General features: G+C 38.7%; 1 protein-coding gene across 2 annotated transcripts in view; it reads right to left on the reverse strand.

Moving 5' to 3' along the window:
- The window catches only part of ntn1a (netrin 1a), an 80,936-nt gene that overhangs the window by 29,999 nt on the left and 31,047 nt on the right, over positions 1-19,890 (reverse strand). For both annotated transcript variants that reach the window (XM_084715625.1, XM_084715624.1), the window contains exon 3: positions 5,402-5,590. In XM_084715625.1, the coding sequence (XP_084571751.1) occupies positions 5,402-5,590 (189 nt within the window). The remainder of the gene's footprint in view (positions 1-5,401; positions 5,591-19,890) is intronic.

Raw genomic sequence — 19,890 nt, forward strand, 5'->3', positions numbered from 1 at the left:
TGTGTGGTAACTTTAAGTTTATTAACGGAGAGAGAGAGACCATGTAATACAATGACACACGTCTTTAAAGGCTTCATCTGTAACTTTCCAAATATAGTTTGCAAAAATGTTTTAATTGGCAAGAGAAACAGTTCATGCTTTGTATCATTTGTCAGCTTGGGGTAATTACCACAGCTCCTTTATTGTAAGTCTGTTTTGATGTAACTGAATACCTCAGTAGAACTTGGACAGTGTTTGCTTATAATTACACAGGGCTGGGAGAGGTGGGAGGTGCACAAACTCTGGCAAATTTCATGGATTAAATTGAACAAAACCGTTTGGGCAAGCTGACAATTTTATAAATGATGATGAAATGTGTTTATGTTTTAGTTTTCTGAGAGGCAGTGGAGAATGTGAAGGAGTCAGAAGTCAGTTTCTTATGTGGGTGAGATGATTTAATATTTACTAGTGTGGAGACTCTGATGTAATGAGTATGTGACATGACTGAACTCCTGCTACGAGCCTACAGGACAATAATTATCTTCTAACAATAATGCTATTATAGATCATATTTAATTGTTGTGAAATCCCACTGGGGGTGCATGGGACTAACACAGCAAACTGATGCTGTATTGTTGGGCTAAAAGTTGATGACAATTTGATGTGAAATTGTGCATGGCGAGACTGATGTTGAGTCATTTATAATAATCAGAATTATAATTAGAGCTGCAACTGCACTTTAAATCATTTTAAGCTGGTTCAGTTTAAAAACAAGAGTTCCCCGGGTGCCTTAAAAGTGTGAGTTGACTGAACTTAAGTAACAGTTAAATAAGTAGTTCAACGTTATTTCATTTTCTCTTGCATTAATTCAACTCATTATAAGTCAGAACAACTCATGCTTATAAATTCTAAAGTGGTCTGAAAATTAAATCTATATATATATATATATATATATATATTTGCAACATTTGTTCAGACTATTTGTTCCTCTGTTTGCACTACAATTGCTCATTTTAATTCATATTATCGTTACAGTTCTTGTTCTTTATCTGTGCCTTGTTATGGTCTCTACCAATCCTGAGCTTAACTTGTAAATTTGTACTTTTCAGGTTTTTGTTTTTATCCTTATATTTTAAATGCTTGTGCTTATGTACTTATATTTGTATATTTATCAACACTGGGTCTGAGAGAAACAGTATTTTTGTGCATTGTGGTAGAACAATGTGGACTTGGTCTGTATAATGTCAGTGCCATGCATCTCTATGTCTCATTACAAAAGCAACATCCTTTACTCATTATTGCATTATTTATGATTTGGTGGAGGTCATTGACCTCAGATAGACAACAGCACAGGATTATTTTTATCTATAGAGATAATATTCTCTGTTCCAGGTCTGATAGTTACAAGCTACGCTCCTCCTCATGGATGCTTTTTAATGTACCAGAGTCAGATCTGGGGAAGACTGCATTTTCCTATTAGGCACCTTGGACATGGATCTACAAGGATATCTAAAATTAAAATTAAAATGATGTAATTAAAGACATAATGAAAAACGTAAAAAAATGAGTTTTCTTGTTTCATTGGAGATATGTTGCATATTTACATGTTGTGATCTTGTACGGCTGCTACCTTGGGCAGATTTTAATTGAACTTCTACTCACTGAACTCACTGAAATTTTGTTAACAGAATTTAAGATTTTTGAAACTTGAGAAGCACAGGAAAACTAGTGATGCTGAAGCAAATACAGTTAATTCAATTCTTTATAAAACTGAAAGACACACTGCAGTGTAATTATTATAAAATAAGATTGAATGATGCATATACACGTCAAATTAGCAGAGACAAAAGAGGTGAGAAAATCAGCCTACACAGAGCCAGAATCCATGCAGATGAACATGCAGGTGTTCCCATCAGCCAGTAGCACTAGTTATCAACAAGGAAGTTTACACACAGACATAAAATACAGAGCCAGCCCCACATAATCCAGATACACTTTATGCTATAACATGATCAGTTAACTTCAGATGCCAAAGGTCCACACCAGGTGCAGTTTTCACCGCTTTTGACTTGTTGATGTTTTCACTTTCCCTTCATGACTCATTTATCTAAAGTTTCCAAACATCAAATTAGTCATCATCGTATGAGAGCAGATTTCCACATCAGTGAAGGCTGATTTTTCTCACTGTGGGCAGGCTGTTTTCTAGTTATGGTGAAAGCATTTTATCGTTAAATGAGGTTTTCACTCATGTTTTCATGCTTTAATTTGGTTTTATAACAAAACCGATCATGGATTTGTTCTCTTCTGCTTGCCTGCATGCTTCCAAGTTCTCTCATTTCAGTGGCGAGCAAACTCACCAGTGTAAGCAATAAAAAAGTAATGAAAAGCAGTCAGTAATCTTCAGAAATATGCTGGATTTGTCATTTGCTTGCTGCTTAAACATGCAAAAGTCTCCATCTTCTAAAATGTGTACACCATTTGAAAAAAAAATCCACTAATTCAAATATTATTGAATTATTTACTAGACGTGAATATAAAACACTCTATTTTGGAACACATCTTCCTAACTTGCAACAGCTATTATGCTGTTATGCTCAAAATTAATATTTGCCTACTGTATACTGTGAACTGTATCTTTTTTCTGCAGGTAAACAGATTTAACAAATCTTATTTTTTTGTGGTGAAATGCACAGCAGGACCCTGAGGCATCAAACTTCTCTTGTTAAGAGAGACAAACCCCCAGGAAAGAGAGTTATGAGAATAGGGTTATGAGTGAGAATCAAGCCTTGGACACATGAAAAGAGATCTAAAACCAAAAACAAAACAAGACAGCGGTTAAATCTCCACAATTAGCTAGCTTGGTAGACACAGCGGAAGATAGGGGTTAATGATACACAACGTCCTGTAGTGATGAATGTGTGTTTGCATTCCTGCACGACAGGAGAATGGGCCCAAAGCCACGGAAAGGTGTTAATGTCAGTTAAGGAATATCACTCATGGGCGGCTGCAGGAGTGAATAAATGGATGCATTTGTCAGAAAGCTTTTGTTATGAATTTATGTTCATGCAGAGAATGAGATGTGCTTGATAGGGCCACCGTGTACCAGGAATTTAATGAGACTAAATGCAACGTGTTTAATGTTCTTTTGATTTAGTTTGATAAATGTTTTTGTCAGGGCAGCATGAAGCATATCATCATGGCAAATGCTCTTTTTGCAAAGGGAAAAGGTGAAAAGTAGGAACAGAAGGATCACCATTCCACTATTGAAAACATTTTTTATATCAGTGGTGCCTAAGGCTTGATATGGTAAAATAAATCATATTGTGACAGATATTGCCATTGCTATATGATTCATAATGACTAGGAATGATCATTTTTGCATCAATTTTTTCATTTTCAGTCTCCAATCCTTGTGCTTGCAGGGTCGGGGAGTAACAGAGTACAAGTAACAGAACACAGTATTTAAAATACAAAATATGAGTAACTGTATTCCATTATAATTCCAGTTTACATTGGTGGTATTCTGAATACAATTACTGTCTTTAAATAATTACTTGGATGGATTACTTTGTTTTGTCAGCCTAAGTGCAGAAACATATCACTAACTGGCTGCAAATACAATTTCATTATTCATTATTGAATTATTGATTCCTGTTATAATTGTGGGGGGTTTGTGCTGTTGTTGCTAGAGTTGCTAAATCTGACCTAGTGAGGTCTATTGAAAGGATCTCTGAAGTGGGGTCATTTCCAAAAGCGAACTGCATTCAGATTGACTAAGACAAATGAGCTCAGCAAGACAATTTTGAAGTATTCTAAAGGTAATCCAAAGTATTCAGGAATGTGCTACTAAACTTGAGTAATCTAATGGAACGTTTTACAAATTACATTTCAGGACTTGTTTTCAATTATTAGTAGTGGAAATCATTTTAAAAGTAATCCTCTAAACACTGTGCACTTGTCATATTGCGATTTTGATAAGATTTTGATCAACTGTGTTGCCCTTGTGGTATCAACTGTATTATAAGTACAGCCATTAGTTGATTAATCGATGAGCTGTCAAGTATTAAGGATTTTTTAATAAGGATTTTTTTTTTAGATAAAATTGTCCAAATTCTCTGCTTTCAGTGTCTCTTTGACAGTAAACTGAATATCTTTGGGTTGTGGACAAAACAAGACATTTGAGGACACCACTTTGGACTTTGGAGAACAGTAATCAACATTTTCCATTTTCTGAACCAAACAACTAATCAACAAAGAGAAAATGATCGACAGATTGGTCGATAATGAAAATGATTATTAGTCACAGCCCCACTCATGAGTATAGCTGAATAAAATGCATCTTTACAAATCGTTGTCTTGTCTGATTCTTTTGCAGATGTTTTACTCTTTACACATGCCTTCTGTCAAACTGACGGATCGGTCAGTTTGTTTATTTACTCCCTGCTGAATGATATGAGAAAACTCTGGCTTAAACTGTCAGCAGACAGCTAATATTTCCTCACAGGCTGCCTTTTGGACGCGAGCGCTGAGACCCTCAAACAGGTATGTGTATTTCTGTGTATGTGTGTGTGCAAGCTGGATCTATGTGGAGTGACTCAGAGGTGTCTCTGGACTTGTTTGCACAGGGATTCAGCTCCTGTTATCTTTCCCTGCAGCTATAGAAGAGGTGAGAAAACATACCCTCTCTCTTTTCAATCACCCTCCTCCTCCTCCTCCTCCTCCTCCTCCTCTCTTTCTTTGACCCTTATTAGCTATGGTGAGGGCTGATGGCAGGCAATTCATCCAGCACTTAGTACCAGCACACCTGCGTGGGGGCGTGTTCCTCTTGTCTCCCTCTTCTTCTCTCCCCTCCTCCCTCCCATCTTTCACTCTCTTGCCAGCCTGACTATTGTCTCCTCCTTTCCTTTTCTCTCTCCGTCCTGCAGCACCGATCTTCCTGCGTTCTCATCCGTCTTTGACCTGCACCGGTGGATCACTTCACACCTCAGCTCTGTTTGTTTTGCTTGTCCTGTCATCCCCTCATCCCCCTCCTCCCCTTCGAACGAAGCCAAATAACTCAGCTGTCGTTGAGGGAACACCCAGCCCGACCCGCCCATACCACCACGACCTCCACAATCCCAACAGACCCCCAACTCATCTCTGCTGACAGAGGGAGATGAGGGCGAGACAGGCTCAGGAATGAAAAGACTGCTGGCTTCCCCCACTTCCTGTAATTCATCTAAAATTGTTTCCTATCAGATCTAAATAATCTCAGTAGTGAGTATGTAAACATGAGATTTTTTCCTCTTGTATTTTAGCCTGAAGAGCAATTTAAATTTTAGAGAAATCCACTCTCATTGCTGCAAAATTAGTCTTAAAGTTTTCTAAAAAAAAGCCAAATGATGTCACAGAAAAAAACAAAAACAGGACAAGAGCACTGTACCTTTGCAGGCTTTCCTGTGTGAGATTGGTTTGGACAGGTCCCTGTAGTAGCCCTCTTTGCAGTAGTGGCAGTGGCGTCCAGCTGTGTTGTGGCGACAGTTGAGGCAGACTCCTCCACTCTTCCTCCCTGACAGTTTGTACAGCTCCATGTTGAAACGACACCTTCGAGCATGAAGGTTGCAGTTACAGGCTGTGGAGGAGATAAAAGGGGAAGTGAAAATGTTAAATTAGGGAAAAACAAAACAGGTTACAGCAGAATTTGTGCCAATTTATTGACAACAAACTAGTTAAATAGGTGTCAGGTTTGTGCAAATGATCAAAAAGCATGTGGTGAGGAGAGCAGGTATGTATGTATGTGTGTATTTGAGAGCTGAAAATCCTCTGGATGTCCCTTCAAAGGCAATCATGTTTCATATTGTCCTGTTCCTTAGAGTAAATTCTCATCCTTATTATTGAACTGAATTGACATGAATGAAAAATAATGCCTTTAAATCAGTATGTAATAATACTTCCCGACATGCATGTAGTATTGGGGAGTAACTAGTCACGTTTAATTAAATTACATTACATTAATGTGCAGTGTAAAGCTTGTTTATGAGAAATACACTACCAGGTTTAAATATATGTTTTCAGGGCTGTCAACTTTATTGGCCGACCTAAATATTCGTTAGAGAGGTAATTAAAAAGTAATCAAGTAATAAGTTACATTTCTTTGATTAAGAAATTAAAATAATTAGATTGCTTATTACATTTTACCAGGGTAACTAGTGATCTGTAACCTCTTACATTCAAAATTAACCTTCTCAACACTGCACATGTGTGATAACATGTGATGATATCATACAGCATGTAAACATAATGACCTCTGCAGTGGAAACTGCCATCATTTTTACACCTTTTTCAAGTTTATTTGTGGTCAGTTGAAGTCATGATTTGGTTAATTTCACTTGTGAGAGTTTTCTAATGACTTACTGTGAAGAAAAACAACTTATCCTATGTCTGTCATGTCATATTTTCTCTGCATGTAGTATATTACTGCTATTTCCAGGATCTTTTGGTTTTGTGACAGGAATCTGACTTGATGCACAGCCACCAGAGGGAAGGTAAGGTTAAATTTATCCGTTAATGAGGTCAAACATTCTGTCCTTATTGTATGTCTCCTCAGTTGTCTTTTTTCTGTCTCTTACTCTACTACTGCTTTACTACTACTTTAATACTTCTCCACTACTCAGTCCCTTTTTCTTTCTCTTGCTCATTTCTTCAAGGTCCTCTCCTGCTCTCAAGAGTCCAAACTGTACTAAGCAGAAAGTGAAGGCCTGGTATTACCATTCCTCCGTTCCCTGCAAAACCCATGTGAGCGTGTGCGAGACCCCTGGTTGCCGCTTGTTTACTGATGAGTACAGTTGCCGGCGCTGAGTTTAATTAGCCGGCTGATGTTTATTCATGACTCTCTGGCAGCGGAGTGAGGCAGACATGCCCAACTTCATTAAGGCCGGCCGTCCGAGACACCGGTCCTCCACCACCACCACCACCACCACAGACACGTTCATGCATTATTAACAACAGCACTTCTGATACAGTTTGTGGCTCTACTGTGTGTGGGTACATACTGTACTTTATATGTATGTGTATGTGAAACAGGGGTTATCTGGGTCCAATTGGGGTCCCCTGGTTGGTTCATCTGTCCATGTTTTCCTGCACCACCTCTTCACACAGCTCTTTTCATCATAATGGCAGTAGACATCAGCGCTCACTTCAGCCTCAGCATCCCTCAACCTCGCTTCTCACTGGCGTGTGTGTGTGTGTGTGAGATTCTGGATGTGTGTGTCTGTTTGGGACCCCCGAGACTCCTTCTCTCTACTCCAAGGACCTAATTACAATATCTTTTCTAAAATACACACACTGTACACACACACACACACACACACACACACACACACACACACACACACACACACACACACATTAGCAGCTCCGTGCCTTATCAGTAGTGACTTCGCTTTCTGTCTTTCCCGCAGGACAGCAGGGGTTTAATTAGTGATGTGTCTCTGCTCACTGCTTCACACTGTTGGTCTTAAGCCTCAGTGTATAATGACTGAAATGAAAAAATCAAGATCTTTAGCGTAATGCCACAAGATGATGATCGTTCCATTAGATATTCTGGGAAAATAAGATGTGTGTAACAATGAGTAAATTCAGGTGAAAATGATCATCTTTATTCCTGTGTGTCTTGTGGAATCACCTGACCGGCTCCTTTCCTTAAAGTGACACAGATCTGATGTTTTCATTGTTGTCTTCAGCTAGATTTACACTTGTGCATGACTCATGTTGTTGTCTTTCATACAGCAGAGCAGATTCTTTGCTTCCTGGCTCCGCTGGAAAACCCCTAAAGCCCGCTGATAGCCACAAGCCGTGTGTGTGTGTGTGTGTGTGTGTGTGTGTGTGTGTGTGTGTGTGTGTGTGTGTGTGTGTGTGTGTGTGTGTGCCTGTTCAAAACTGGTGAGATCTGAGGGATAAAGTTCTTTCATTCATAGATATTTTAGTGACTGAACTGCCGTTTATTTTAGCCACACATATCAACTGATAAGACAGTTAAATTCTTACACAGCTCTGAAATCAGTGTGATGCAGATTCACAGTAGAGACAGAAAAAGAGAGAGGGAGAAAGTGCTCATTTGACGGAACGTGACAAACAGAGAGTGCAAATATGGACGTTGGAGATGTGTCAATGACATGATATAAGCTTTCTTTGATGTTACTCTACAATTCTGTGATTTACACTGCAGACTGGAGTCTCTGTTAACAAACTAGATCCATGTCATACACACTTGTCTCCTATGAAATGTCTGTATTTTCACAGTGCTGCTAGCCAGGCACTGTCTCTCTCTATGGAAGCCCATGTATGCCAACATGATTTATTAAAAATCATCTATGAATAACAAACTAAGTCATTATTTTGCTATAGTATCTAAAAACTCTATAGTATAGACAAATAAAATCATCCTTAATCCCAAAGTTAAATTAATTATTTATGTGGACTTAAAGTCATTGTTTTATTTGATTGCTGCTCTGGCAATTGGCCTCTGTGCCCTCAAAAACTTGACAACACCAAAGCCCATCACCCTGCTCCAAAAATGATGAAATTCTAGGCCCGCTCCTCACACTTCGAACCAAATAGCAAAATTAATTACTTTCTTGCCAGCTTGCAGGTTAAATTTTTGTAGCTATGTTATGTGAAAAAAAATCTTGTTTAGGGCCTCCAAAATCCCAGAGCCAGCCCTGTCTGAAACGATCTGTGTCACTGTCTTGAAAAACCCAAGCTCGCTGTCAATCCAGCCTGTAAATGCCCGAGGGCAGGTTCAGCCTCTCTAGGCCACACATTGGTGAAAGCTATCTCTGAGCCTGCCTGCAGGTAACAGGTATCACTGGAGAGACAGGTACGGCAGACCTCAGACCTGCAGACACGTCTCTGTTACACTACAAAGATTGTTTCACACTCTCTCTAAATGAAGACAGGGGAATTCTAGCTTGCTGGACTCCACTGCCCCGGTGAGAAAAAGGCTGCTGTCCTGGGAGGCATGTTGGATATTGAAGAAGTGACAGTACACAAGCTGGATGTGAAGGTGTGGGGCAGAACACCACATTGTGTCTGACGGTGTCATGCTTCATCAGGTATTATGTCAGATAATGGGGACGAGTGAGAGGCACTTTATCTAAACTCACTGACACTGAGCATGATGTGAACTTGTTCACACAATATCCCTTACACTGGAAAAAAAAATGTAGGAAACACTGTTTTTGCTGGCACAGTTTCAAGTGTTTCATGAGCACAGATTACATCATCTAATCAGCTAATTAAGTCAAATTTAATTAAATAATATTGGAGATTTGTAAGCCAATATGTGGTTAGGCGTGAGCTTATCAGGTTTCCTGCTGTGTTATAAAACAACCGCTTGTCATTCAGACGTCTCAGAGTTATCCATTCATGTCGAGTTACCAGTTCCTTTTCATTATTCCCATCAATCAACTTGTGTTTAGATAACACTATCAGTCATGATCAAATATCTCAGTAAATCTCTGTCCTCAAACTGTTCTTTCATCAAAAACTGCTACAAATAACCATCAGTAAAAGTGTTATTAATATTTGTCACGTTACCTAATTTTAATGTGCCATATTTAACAATCTGACACCACTTATTATCATATGATATAAATTGATTTTTAAATATCATTAGAGTTGATTGGTCCACTGATTTTCACAGCTCACACTAGAAGGTTGGGTTGGGTTTCCCATCAACCACAAATACATTCTCATGTATTAAATTTTTAAAAAGATTATCAGTGCCAGTTTGTTTCTACTTTTCAGTTTGTTGTGTTGTGGAAACACTGTCAGCAAGTCATAAGGGAAAAAGCAGTTTGATAAATTCACTCCTGGCAGAAAAAAACTGAGTCAAAACACAGTCAGTATCATGATCAAAACAAACACACAAACATTACTTCACTGTCAGTTTTCCAGGAGCAACGAACAACGTGTTTCACCTGTAGCTTCATCGGGTTTGCTCACCAAAATCACATGAGAACTCACAGGAGTCATAAATAGGTATGGGGTCACATGACTAATAATCACAGTCTTCTTCTTCTTTTTTTTGTTTCACCATTTTTTCAAAAGTGAACAATTTAAAAAAAACATGACAATAATATTACAACCAATTTGCATGTCAAGAAGCATGTCATGGAATTGGCATAAGTGTAACTTTTAGAAAATTAAGTCCCATAAAAACCAAGTGACTCTGTCGTACAGCTGTCTCTATACCTCACTGAATAGGAAGGGTAAGAGTCCAAATTACCTGTGGAGAACCTGTGATGATTAGTCATGTGACCAATATGTATTTGTCACACATGCTGAGCAAGCCTGAAAAAGCTAAAAAAAAAAAGGGCTTAATTTTTTAATTTTTTTTTTAATTTTTTACTTTTAAACAACAGCATCTGCTCATTTAAACAGCTCCACATCCTCTCTGTCATAACAACCATGATGCAGTGATACTGTTTCGTTTAAATTCTTGTGATGTGCATTTGCAGTATACTGAAAATGCAGCTGTGGGCTTTTTTCTTTTATAGGTGAGGCACAATTAAACTGGACAACACTGACATAAAACGTCAGCCACAAATAACCGTTAAGGTCATTCATCGTGCTCAATAAAGGCTGAAAACACATCAGAATAGAGCAGAGATTTTAGTTAAAGCTAGTTACCAAATATGAAGGATACAACATCATACTGAAGTGGAAGTGTAGGTTTCAGCTGGTTCATTTTCCTAAAAGAAACTTAAGCATTCAGGAAACGCTGCTCTCTGTTGTCGCTGAAATACCTGCCATTTCTTTTCAGGAGGGCTGCGTTAACAGAGCTAAATAACGGCAAAGAGGACCACTGCTGCACACACACACACACACACACACGCACACACACACACACGTACACAACTTTCCTCAAGGCTGCTCTTTACAGCCAGCAGGATTCAGGGTTTCTGCCCTTCAATGGAGACACAAAAGCTGAGCTGTACTTTATTTCAGCCAAGCAATCAGCTCACACACCTTCACAGCAAACAAAAGCTACTGCTGCCATTCACACCAACACACACACACACACACGCGCAAACATGCCGAGCACACCAGGTGCTCTTTTTCTCCAGCTTATTCAACATTTTGTTATTATGAGAACAATAAATGGTTTCATATGAGCAATATATATATATATATATAAATGTCAGCAGAAATGAGCTGAAATTTTATTTTGCTAATCCGTGTTAACAAAGACTACTTTTCCCTTATAGGACACCCTAAAATGTTTGGCCTGTTTTCAATCACATTAACTGCTTCAGGCTGGATTAGTGTGTTGGTGGTTGGCTGTAACCACCCCCAGGTGAGCAGTAAAGAGCAGTGTGAACTGATACCTTTAAAACAAGAGTAATTGAATTAGCTGGATAAAGCTAAGCTTACCCAAAGCTTTTCAACACCTCCTGTAATGTGCACCACAACTATCTGAAATGGCAAAAAAAAACAGTCTTGCTGCTGTTTCAACTGCAGAATTTAACAGGAAACTGATTTGTTTATCGGGCGTTGCTGTTTCCCGCACATCCTCGGAAACATAGGGGCCCTTAGCAAGGCGTCTGAGTGTGTTTTGGAAAGTCGGCTAATTAGTTTCTTTGAGTGGTTCCCAGCCTCTATCAACTGACCTCAGTCTCGTACTGGAGGCAGCCTTCCCTCGGCTAATTAGAGGGAAAATTCAAGCAACAGAGCTGGAGGTTGAGGTTAAGCTCGTCGTACTTAACGATAAGCCTGGTAATTGAGTGATGTCGGTCACAGCCTTGATTTGTTCTAAGGAGACACTCAAGCAACTGATCTCTGCCACTTTCACGCTAAATCCACAGGCTGGATTATTGTGGCTGCTCACCACCCCGAATTTAAAGACATGAATGAAGGAAAAAGAACCCAGAAACTCAGAAAACTCTAAAAGGGATGGCTCTTATATCTACATTATTGTCTTCTCTGTCCATCAAATAGAGATTTTCAGTCTTTTTGTGAGGTCTGGCAAAGATTTCACTGTCATTTTTCCTCAGCTCTCAGGAGACGGCAACCCAAAACAAGAGAGAAAAACCAAAACCCAACACCAGTGCCTGCAAGCAGGGGAGCGGCAAGAGCTCTGCTATTCTGTCTCCTGCTTTTAAACAAACACCGAGGGGAGTCTACACATGAACAGTTTACTTTTAATCCTGCAGGCGCTCCCAAAAGTAATCAGATTAACTTCTAAAACCCCCTCGAGAGAAAATGAAAAAATATTGGGTGTCCTCTGCTTCTGCCATGGTTGATGTTGGGAAAGTTTTAGAAGAGGAAGTTAAGTAAGTATAAATTCAATATGACTTATTTTTGCAAATGTTTTTATAAACTGTGCCCCAAAATATCTGCAACAACTCGATACCTCCCTCTACGGTATGGTGCATTAAATTAAATCATGGCAGTCTGTAACGCACCCCTCTTTCTATCAGCCTTACACACACACACACACACACACACACACACACGCACACGCAGTCTCTCACTCGCTGGGGGTCGATGGGGAAACATAACACACATGCCGGGAAAGTTTGGGAGGTTTTGTTGGTTGACGTGGCCAAACACAGGATCAAATTTGTGTCGAACACAAAACCTCACATGGATTCATTTCAGAGATCCTGTCAGTGTGTGCACAACTGATGTGTGTGATCATGTGACACACAGGTACAAGAGGTATAGTAAACACCATGAAGTAATTCAAGGAAATCGAGTTTGGGCGTGATCAATTTTTGTTTGTTTTTATAGAGATTACAGAAAAGGAGAATACTGCTTTCAAACAAGTTACTGTCCTTTTTTCTGCTGTGGATGTCTACAAATCTTTTTCATAAAAAGTCTTTCAATCCGCAACATAAGTCCTTCTTTTTTCAGTATTATTTACTAGGCTTGTTTATTTGATAGCGCCTCTTAACAACGAGGTAATTCAGAGACATAAACAGGTATTCAAGATAAGCTGTCTGTTGTTCGGGATAATGAAGGCTCCTTATATAAAAAGGAACAAATCTGACTGACAGGTTTGTAAAAGCACCACAGTTGTGAAGGATTATTTCTTGGCAGGGACTCTCATTTCTTAACGCAGGTGTCAAGTAATTGAACAGCAGTGGTGAAAGATCCTTTAAGTTAAAGTAGTAATACCAAAAAATGCACTTGAATTGTCAGAAATAAGTTCACAAATCAGAAAATGGCCCCTTCTGAGCGTTAATATCTTGACTTGTATAGAATTTTAGTTGTGTTTGTCCGTTTTGTATTCTTTATGATTCTTAACCTTTATTTGTTCAGTTTTGTTGTCCTTGTTCTTAGCTGTATGTCTATTACTGTGTAACTACACTGAAAGCAATGAAAAATAATAACAGTTTCCTTGGTCATTAAAGCTGATTATGATTCTGATCTTCAGATTGTTATTAAGCAGTATTTAACTGTTGTAACTGGTTAACTATTTTATATATTGTTGGGTGGTTCAATTTATAATGGTTCATCATATTTTACCAGTTCATCGTATGTTTTGTAGTTCAAATTTTAATTTGTATGGTTCCCCTGGCTGTGGGAGCCCAGTTTTTCTTTATAAGGACAGAAGTTGTTGAACTCTGTACAGATTGTAAAGCTGCCAGAGGAAAATTGTCATTTGTGATTTTGGGCTGGGTAAATAAAATTATTTACATATTTAAAAATACTGTATATGTGTCTTGTATAGAAAATCTTGTAAGGTAACTGGTATGTGGAGTAAAAAGTGTGATAATGGTCTCTAAATTGTAGCAGCGCTACTGATTTCTTGTGTAAATGTGCTCAGATAGACTCCAGCTCCGTTGACAGGAGGCAACATGATGCAGAAGCAGTAAAAAAAAAAAAAAAAAAAAAAAAAAAAAATTCTGATAATGCAGGCTTGGATCTAATTCTGGCTTGATGTTTGCTGTAATAAAAAAATGCTTTCTTAAGAATGAATGACGGTAAATGAGCTCAGATATTTATATAACTGTGCTGACTGTAAACAAAGAGCAGCCGGAAAGAGTTTTACTGTATGTGCTGCAGCGGGCCAACATTTCAACAATTGGCACAAAGTGACAAAAAACAACAGTGGCATTCTCCTTTAATGTCTGGGATTTCTTCTTGAGCGCAGACATCACAAACAATCATTTTGTGGCCAGATTAATTCCATGTTGATATTTTCTCAGGGAGGGATGATTTAAAAACATCACCTCGGTGACAACTAACTCTCGTTAGACTGACGTCGGACCACACGAATGAAGAAAATGTGATGGAATTTAGCTATGAAGAAATAATTGCCCATTGCTGTCTGATAATGACTGTTTCACCCAAAACAACTGAAGAATTATTTTTTTAAAGCCTCCATAATAACTGTTGAACCAAAACACTGAGTGATGTGAAATATTTACAGGCACTCCATTACCAGGATGTTCTGTCTATTTTTCTCCCTGTTACAAATCAAGATATAAATCAAGGCCACTGTTTATTCAGCCTCTTACAAATTAGAACAATACTGCTTTTCAGCCTGTGTTTGTTGATTCAGACACTGGCATGAGAAAGGCGGGAATTTCCAAATAAAATGAGAGCTAATTGAGGGCATTTGAGGGATTGGGATGATAGATGAAGTGCTCAACTCAGTGTTTTGTGTTCCTCTTTAAATTATGACTTTCTGTCATTTGCTATTGCCAGCTCAATTAATCCATTTAAACAAACAAATCATTTGTCTTTCAGAATTTGTTGCCACAATATGTTTAACTGCTGTATGAAAGAATAAACATACGTATTATTAAATGCAATTTATCTTTATGGAAAGTCTGCTCTTTTTCCTTCAATTTGCAATCAGCCCCTTGTGCTGAAATGCTGCTATGAGGTGTGTTTCCACCACATTTAAAAAAAATACACAGAAAAATACATATAATTTGAGATCTGAACAGGACTCCATGACAAAAATATAACTTGCAACATGGGATGAAAACACTACGAGTGATGACAATAAATTTCATGCTTCTGTGACAAAAAGAAAACCCTACTTTTTATCAGTGTTGGGGAAACTAGTTTGAAAGCATTGCTTTGCAGGCTGCCAATTACTTCACACTAGAAGCACTGGAACTACAGCAGACGATAGATTGAAATCGAAAACTAAAGCTGCTTAAAAACAGTAGAAATGATCAAACTGACAATGTACATGTGATACTAAATTATAATGAAACAAAAGGACAACAAAGTCACATGCAAGACAAAAATACCACTCGATTAAGGTTAGCTTTCTTGGACTACATCTGAAACTTCAATTATTATATTATCATGATGATGCGGCATGACTCAGGTCTTAGATTACACGGCATTAAGCGGTGTCTTTTCTGGGTTTAGAGGCTGCATTACAGTTAAGTGTATAATCTTAAGAACCTGACTGTTCTTGATGCTCTATTATTTGCCTTTACCCACTTAGTCACTATATTCCCATGACTGATGATTATTGATCAAATGTATTTTTTTATATATATTTTGTGAAAACACCAATAGTAACAATATCACAATATCAATATCATGGTATTTGGTCAAAATTGTTTTTTTTCCATATCCCTGCACCCTAATGCATGATATTCTATAAGATCATCATTATTTGCACTATTGGAGAATATTCAGCTTACAGAAATATTTTGTATGTCACTGAATAGTGTAAAAATGTTGAGATTTTATTTACATTCATATTGCCAGCCTTAACTTAAACCTACACAAAAAAATATCTGGACAAACAGTAACTAAAATTAACGTATTGTTTATTGCTTTTTCTTTTACTGTTTATTTTACCTTTATTCATCCAGTGTAACTGTTGACGCAATGGAGAATCAATTCACATTCACAATGAGGACCTGGCCAAGAAGCAGCAGCATGAGGCAAGTTCATATGAGACAAAATACTTGTCGGTTTTGTAAATACAACTTGTACAATCTCAACAACTAAAAGACATCAACTTGCACCTTTTAAGATGGTATGAACAGAGACTAAACGACACATGATCAATAACGTTTCTTTAGTCAAAAGTTAACTATACAAAAATGGTGAAAAAAAAAGTAATGTAACTATTTGAATCACTGTGCAAATATGAATGGAGTTGAACTGCCACCAATCTACAGCAACATGAAGTTTAACTAGATTAATCACACATAGTTCGTTACTCCAGAACACTGCTTTTTATTATAGCAACATGAACAAATATGAATGATGAAATTGCCAAACAAAATGTCAAAACACCTCTCACAAAGTAACCCATCTAAATTTCAGATCATTTAAGGAACAATTAACATTTTTCCGTTTTTTACAGAAACACGACACTGCAGAGTGCACAGAGGGTGGGAGAAACATCCAGAGAAAAGAGTGGGAAGGAGAGGTTCTGCTGGTGTCGTGGAGGATGTATGAAGTGTATGGGGAGTTTAAGGTCAACACGTCTGTCTGGGTGTGTGGATCTGGTCAGAGCACCCTGGGAATGCCATGAAACTCTGCGGTGATGGAGTGAGAGAGCGGGTGAGTGGGAAGAGGGGAGAGGAAGGAGGCTGAGGCGCCCACTGCAGAGATTATATCAGGCTAATTTAATTCCTTTATTGCAGCCAATTAGCTGCAGCACTTTAGCCCCCTGGGAGCTCTCCAGCCCTCTTCACTCGGTCTCTAATGACCCCAACTCTGGACCCTAAACTCTGCATCTCAGCTGCTCCCAAAGAAGGCCATGTCTCACAGCCGCTGTATTTTTAATAACCCCCGCAGACACTACTGTACTGAGGATGAGAGAAAGAATAAGGAGAATATAGAGAGAGATAAGGCTGGGAAAAGAAAAGATGAGGTGGACAGGGCACGGAAAAGAGATCAGCCTGCTGCTTGTTAAATCCCAGGCCTGACTTGAGGAGACTTGGCTAATTGAGATGAAGTCACACAGAATATTCATCAGTCCTGCAGGGTTATCAAAGGCAGATTAAATATGCGGTGAGGACTGATTTCCAGTGGACAGATTCCATTTCCCTGTCAGGCTGCAGCCTCGACACACTTGTCTGACCTTTTTTCACATCAGTCAAGCTGTTTATTTATTTCTCCTTTCTCTATTTCATAATTTAACACTCTGATGTTTTCTCATATTTGGTCAAATTATGCAATTCCCAGCGCAGACAGAGTCTGAGCAGCACGTTTCTGTCGGTGGGTGATAAAATGTAGCCCGATTATCTGACCGACGCAATTAAAGAGCTGTGAGAACCGCCGTGCCTCAGAGCAAGCAGGGATCCCTCATGAAGCTATTAGCAGCAGAGTGAAGGTTAATGTTAAGCAACGGATTTACAGTAGACTGTAGAGTAAATACCAGCAGAGCAGAGCACAGCTTCGTATCTACACAGCTCCCTCTAGAAGTCACTTCTCAGCACTGTACAGAGATGAAATGTACCAGATGCATAAAAATATGATTTTTTTGATGAAGTAGAGGAAAACAAATATTTGCTGCAAGTAGACTGAATAAACTACTGAAAGCACATTAACCAAAACAATTAAATCAAATGTTTTATTATGTATTGCTATAATATTATTTGAATAATTGTTCTCATTGTCTCTCTGTATGTTTTAATGCTTGTTCTCTTATCCTCCAGATACATAATTGTAATTTCTACAATCTCTTATTATCCTGTGTGGGTGGCAGATAGAAAAGTAACTTTCCATGGACGAATTATAAAAAAAGTCCTTCTAATAGCAGCAGTATTCACAAACATCTTTTGACACTTACAGTACTGCACTGTTGCTAATTTTTAGTTGCTGCAACTGCAAGAGGACAAATTTTTAGAGGTTCTGCAGGACTGAAGAAGGAAACCCTGTCTCCTAGAAATTACATTTGCATATTCCTATATTGTTTTCATAATTGCGTTGTGGTGATAACATAATGTTCATAGACAATGTTTCCACGAAACAATACATTTAGATAACGTGTTGGATTCACAAGGAGGAGGTTGGGGTGGATGATGAGTGTACAAAGTGCAGGATTTTAACACCACGGTCTGGGGTTCACATCCAGAATCCTGCAAGAAGGGCACTTTGGCAAAGGTTAGTGAAAGATCGTCATTTTGGCTAAATATTTAAAGTTGCAGCTAACTTTTGAGTAATGCTGTAGTCACTATCACTGAATAGTGTATTGTGAGACTGCCAGCAAAAAAAAAGAAAGAAAGAAATACAATGTTAGTGAAAATTTAACTGATCTGCTCAGTACAAAAAAAAACTTGTGACTTGCCTTTAGCAACATTGCCTCCATCATACAAACAAAATTTGGTCAGCATTACATTTCCCTCAAAATGCATTTCCTGCTGCAAATTAAATGTAAATACATGTCATGTCTAGGAGACAGGACTGAAGAAGGATACTAAGCCATATGTTTATGCTAAATCAAATACATTTTAAGGTATAATTTTAGGTCATAATAAGCTTTCAATCCATAAAATGAATAGATTGGAAAATTATGCAAGCGTGAATGCATTTCAGGAAAAACTTTAATAAATAAAGTTAAAATCTTTCATTTATTTAAACTGCAATACAATTGGTTAATCGTTAAAGTAATGTTTCTTTTTCTGCTATTTCTGATTATTAACATGTTAAACTAAATATCTTTGGATTTTGGACTGATTTTAAGACATTTAAAGATGTCACTTTGGACAATGAGAAACTGGGATTGGGCTGGGATATTTTTCACTGTTTTCTTTTCACATTTTATAGAGACTGTTTGCTTTAGGCAAGTAAATTTCTCATCAATTTTTCCAACTGGGCAAGTAAAAACAACCATCAACACTGAACCCTGTGACAAACATTGTTTTGTTCTGAACATGTCAGAAAGCCAAGCAAAGCAGAGTAAAACAGGCCGAAGTAGCTTATCTATGTCTAGTAGAGCAGATTACATAAAAATTCCTAATAAGAGCATTTTCCCTTCTGTCCTGCCGATCTGCAAACATTTAGAAACAAACTGAAAACCCAAATGTGGCTGGAAAGCCTTTGACACATTAACATAATTTCAAATGTATGTTACATTCGTGCACACATGTCCTCACACTCTGCAGCAGCCTCCAGCAGCAGGCCGGCCTCCTCCATGCTGAGCTAAATGGCCCATATATTCACTGTCTGTCTTCATGTGGGGGCTAATAAGGCCTTTCCTTTTTCAAGAGTCTAACTAGCCACACAGAGGCACAACAACAAAGAAAGGCCTAATGGCCTCCAATTTCCCGCATTAGTGCCCATTTAATGGCTGACCTGCCCTCTCGTTAGGCAGCGCAGCATGGGAGCACTTCTCAGCCTCACACACACACACACACACACTTGCACTCACATACACACAGTCCTTCGGCCCTGAACAGCCACACTGCCTCAGGCCCCTGCAACACTTCCACCCCACGCTGAGACCGCATAATAGACCAGTTTGTAAAAGGGCCTGTGATCACTGGTGCATCCATTTGCTGAGTAATCAAGGCTCTTTTGTCTGAGTGGTGTGTGTATAGAGCAGTGTGTGTGTGAGAAGGTGTGTGTGCGTGAAAGCGTGTGCACCTGCGTGAGAGATTCTCTCTGCCCATCTGTCTTTATTTGTGCGTCCATCGCTCTTAAGAGTGAGTGTGTGTGTGTGTGTCTCTGTGTGAGTGTTTGTGTGAGTAATTCCAAGATAAAGTGGTGCTGCCTGGAAAAGATCTCCTCCGCTTCATGTGTATGGGAAAACACCAGCTGACATACAGTGCGGGAATAAAGGAAGCCCGGCCAGAGTGCGTTGTGTGTATGTCAGCTATGCCATAAAAATGCCATGGGTGGAGGATGACATTGGCAGGTCCTATTCAGGGCTATAGCAGTGAAAGGCTCTTTAGGGTGAAAAAAGATTCCTCAGGCCTGTCAGGTCCCCACAGA

Source organism: Lutjanus erythropterus, chromosome 3 (assembly GCF_056507025.1).
Source record: "Lutjanus erythropterus isolate fLutEry1 chromosome 3, fLutEry1.hap2, whole genome shotgun sequence".
NCBI lineage: Eukaryota > Metazoa > Chordata > Actinopteri > Lutjaniformes > Lutjanidae > Lutjanus > Lutjanus erythropterus.